General features: G+C 28.5%; 1 protein-coding gene across 1 annotated transcript; it reads left to right on the top strand.

Annotated features, from left to right (window-relative positions):
• Positions 1 to 345: 345 nt before the first annotated feature.
• LOC124921885 lies at positions 346 to 1840 on the top strand. Its single transcript, XM_047462586.1, has 2 exons — positions 346 to 907; positions 1065 to 1840. Exons 1-2 carry the CDS (start codon positions 554 to 556, stop codon positions 1674 to 1676), a joined length of 966 nt encoding a protein of 321 aa, XP_047318542.1. The 5' UTR covers positions 346 to 553; the 3' UTR covers positions 1677 to 1840.
• The last annotated feature ends 1782 nt before the right edge of the window (positions 1841 to 3622 follow it).

Genomic DNA, 3622 nt, shown 5'->3' with positions numbered 1-3622 from the left:
AACAAGCTCTCAATGTTCATAATGAATAATAACTAGAAGAGAGTACAAACATGTGAAAAGAGAGAAAACTCATTATCAATTTCTAATGCCATTGATTGTATTCCTTTCTTTTTGTCATAATTATAGTTTCTAAATATCATGCCATTTTAGGTTAGTTTGATTTAACTTATAAAGAAACTAAACAACTACATTAATTTTAACAAATAATCTATTGGGTATAAATGTATAAATGAGAAAACTACAATCGATTAAGAATATCAAACTTACTCAACGTTAGCGATTCGAATAATCGAAAATATTTGAAAGAGTTAGAATCAAACTAGTCCTCTCTCTCACTACCTTTTCTTTGCACGTTAAACAAAGAAAACCAAACAAGATTCTCAATCATCCACTCCACCCTATTGGAAACACCCATAATTACACCCAACAAGACAATCCCTTCAATTCTATACAAATTACAAGTCTCAAACCTCTTAAATCCTCTCATTTTTTTTTTTCAATCTCAAAATCACCCTTTTTTCCCCCTTGTTTCAAACCAAAAGTCTCAATAATCATGAACCATTATTCCACCGATTCCGTCAACGGGTTCTACAACTTCCTAACACGAGGACTCGACGATCTTGACCGTTCATCATCCGATAGTTTCATGTCAATCCATTTCCTTCAATGTGTTCTCTCATCCCTCCGATCGTTTCATTTACAATTGACGGTTTTAGTTCAAAGACTTCATCTTCCCGTTGGTGAGAAATGGCTAGATGAATACATGGACGAAAGTTCTAGACTTTGGGAAGCTTGTCAAGTTTTGAAAACCGGTGTTTCTTCCTTGGAGAATTTCTTCATGTCGGGAGTTAATCTTTCTTCTTCATTGAACGACAATACCGTTGCAAGCCCGGTGTTTTTTCGACAGGTATACCAGAGACAAAAACCCTAAAAACTAAAATCATGCAACATATTTTCATGTTAGGGTAGTTCATTCTTACTTAAAAACGCATTTGAAAAAAAATTATGTTAATGTTTAAAACTTTATACTAATGTACTTATTATAATCATGCATTCTTTAACAGATCATTCGATTGATCAACGCGAGTCAAAGGGAGGTGTCAGGAAGGGAAGATGAGAATCGAAACCTAATGGAAACGAGAATTCAACCGTTATCTCTTAGATTCGATGATAATATCTCGATGGGATCAAAGTTCAATGCTTTCAATGGTTTTAGAGGTGTTCTATATGCAATGAGGAATGTTAGTTCATTGCTTCTAATGATCCTGTTCAATGGTCTAGTCTACTTTAGCCCACAAACAACCTTTTTCTCCAATTGTAACGAAGATCGTGATCAAGTTGTGTTTGGATCGTCAGGGTTCATGGTATCGGCTACTAGGCTTCACCGAAAGGTGGTGGCGGAGATGGAGAAGAACGGAGTTGATCAAACAACGGGGATGATATTATGCGAATTCAAGAGGGCACGAGAAGCCATGGGAGAAATGAGGGAAGGAATTGAGAGAATGATGGAATATGGAATGGAGATTGATGAATTAGATGAAAAGATTGAGAAAATGAAGTGTTGTTTTGGATTATTGAAATGTGGGGTAGAGAATATTGTTATTCAACTTGATGATTTCTTTGATGAAATAGTTGATGGTAGGAAGAAGCTTTTGGATATTTGCACTAATAGGTAGTAGTAGTAGTAATAGTTTTAGTAGTTAGTAGTGAGGATTTATGAGAACATATAAACACACATAGAAAAAGAGAGATTGATCCAATTTTTGTGCATTCCAAATGGTATGATCTTGGATATCATGTTGTATTGATCTCATTTTGTCAAGAATCTTTTTCTAACCCTCAATTTATTTTTAAAAATTGTTTCATATTATTCTATTTTATAATCACATTATTTAAAATTGTATTTATTGAACATGGAAGAAAAAATTGATAATAAAACTGATAATGTTGTTCTAGATGAGATTCTAGAAAGTAGAGAATGTGATTCTTTGCCCATGATGTGGGGTTATTTAGAAGAAAAAAAAATATGTAAAGTATGGAATTAAAATCTTGTTTGATTAAAAAGTTAATTATTTGAGTTAAACTATTTTTGTATTTAGTTTTTTATAAAATTAGTTTTATATTTTTATTAATGATTTGAATAAAAAAGTTGATAATTTTTTTATATATAAAAAAATAATAATAAATAACCCAAGATCAAACAAGTTCTAAAGAAAAAGGAAGAAGAAGATTCTTGGAGATAAGTAATAAAAACAAAATAATGAAATAACATAAGGAATAAAAAGATCTCTTTTTTCTCATCCGAAAATGACAGATTCATATAAATATAAATAAAAGACTTAGAGTTAATCACAAACAAGTCATTAAAGTAATTATTAATTTGTATATAAGATCTTCAACTAAGAAACCATTTTGATATCAATAATTGTTTTTAACAACATTATATGACCATTTTAAACAAACAAGAGAGGCGTTTTAAAAAGCATTCATAATAATAATAATAATAATAAAGTCTAATTTTAAGGGTAAATTTAAAGATTAAAAGTATTTTAGAGACTTATTTATGAATTTGTTAAAATTATTTGATGTCATTAATAAGACAATTGAGGACAAATTAATTGTAAGTAAAAAGAAGGTGAATTTATGCTACAATTTATTCTTATTCATTAATTCACTAGAAATATAGTCACATTTTTAAAAGAAAATTTTATTAAACCATTACAAAATAAATTAAGTTTATCAAAAATAATAATAATAATAATAATAATAATCAAAAGAAAGTATTAGTGCACATTGCACAATGTAAGAAATGATAAAACAAATATTATTTTATCTAAATTAATATTCAAATAAAAATATTTAATTTTTCCAAATTCAGATCCGAATTGGGCCAATAATCATTGTAGAATTGGGAATTAGTTTGATTAAATTAAAACATTCATAAATTATGGATAAAAGACTAATTTACCCCCTCATTATATTTATATTAAAATAAATAGTAAAAAAAGATTAATTTTTTTTTGTGATACCGCCCCATATGGGTTGGTCACAAAGATAGCAAAATAATTCTTTCTATATATTTTTTTTAAAATAATAATAATGAGAGCAAGAAGAACATCTTCACATGCCACCCTTTGGATTGGAGATAGTAAAAGACTAATCATTCCAGTTGTGAAACAATGATGGAAAAAGCACCTTACAGTACCACAGAGAAGATCATATATTTTAAAACTATTTTCATATTTTATGTTCCTTTTCATTATTTCAACCTATTAAATCATTGCTTATATCTTTTTCTAACATCAAAATTACTTATATTATAACTAACCCAAATCTATATTAAATAAATGTCTCAAAATATCTAACTCCCCCATAGTCTTATCTCAAATATAAGGCCTTGTTTATATTTTGACAGTGTAAATCAAATCCGAGATTGAATTACGATTTTCTTTATTGTAGAAGAGTAATGATAGCTGAAATTTGGTTTAATGGTGTAGCAAGTGAGTGCTTAAAATATTAAATTTTCGCTCTTTATCGTTACTCATATTTTTAATAGTATTCAACTTATTTGTTAATTACCATGACAATAACTTAAGAATCAAAATAGCACATAAGGATTTTT

This window comes from Impatiens glandulifera, chromosome 1 (assembly GCF_907164915.1).
Source record: "Impatiens glandulifera chromosome 1, dImpGla2.1, whole genome shotgun sequence".
NCBI lineage: Eukaryota > Viridiplantae > Streptophyta > Magnoliopsida > Ericales > Balsaminaceae > Impatiens > Impatiens glandulifera.
Note: the sequence above shows the minus strand (reverse complement) of the source record. Positions and strands in the feature narration are given on the sequence as shown.

Bases quoted from the DNA above. Each gene is read 5' to 3' on its own strand.
- LOC124921885 (XM_047462586.1), top strand. From the start codon at position 554: ATGAACCATTATTCCACCGATTCCGTCAACGGGTTCTACAACTTCCTA. The intron at 908-1,064 runs GTATACCAGAGA...ATTCTTTAACAG, and splicing joins GCCCGGTGTTTTTTCGACAG to ATCATTCGATTGATCAACGC.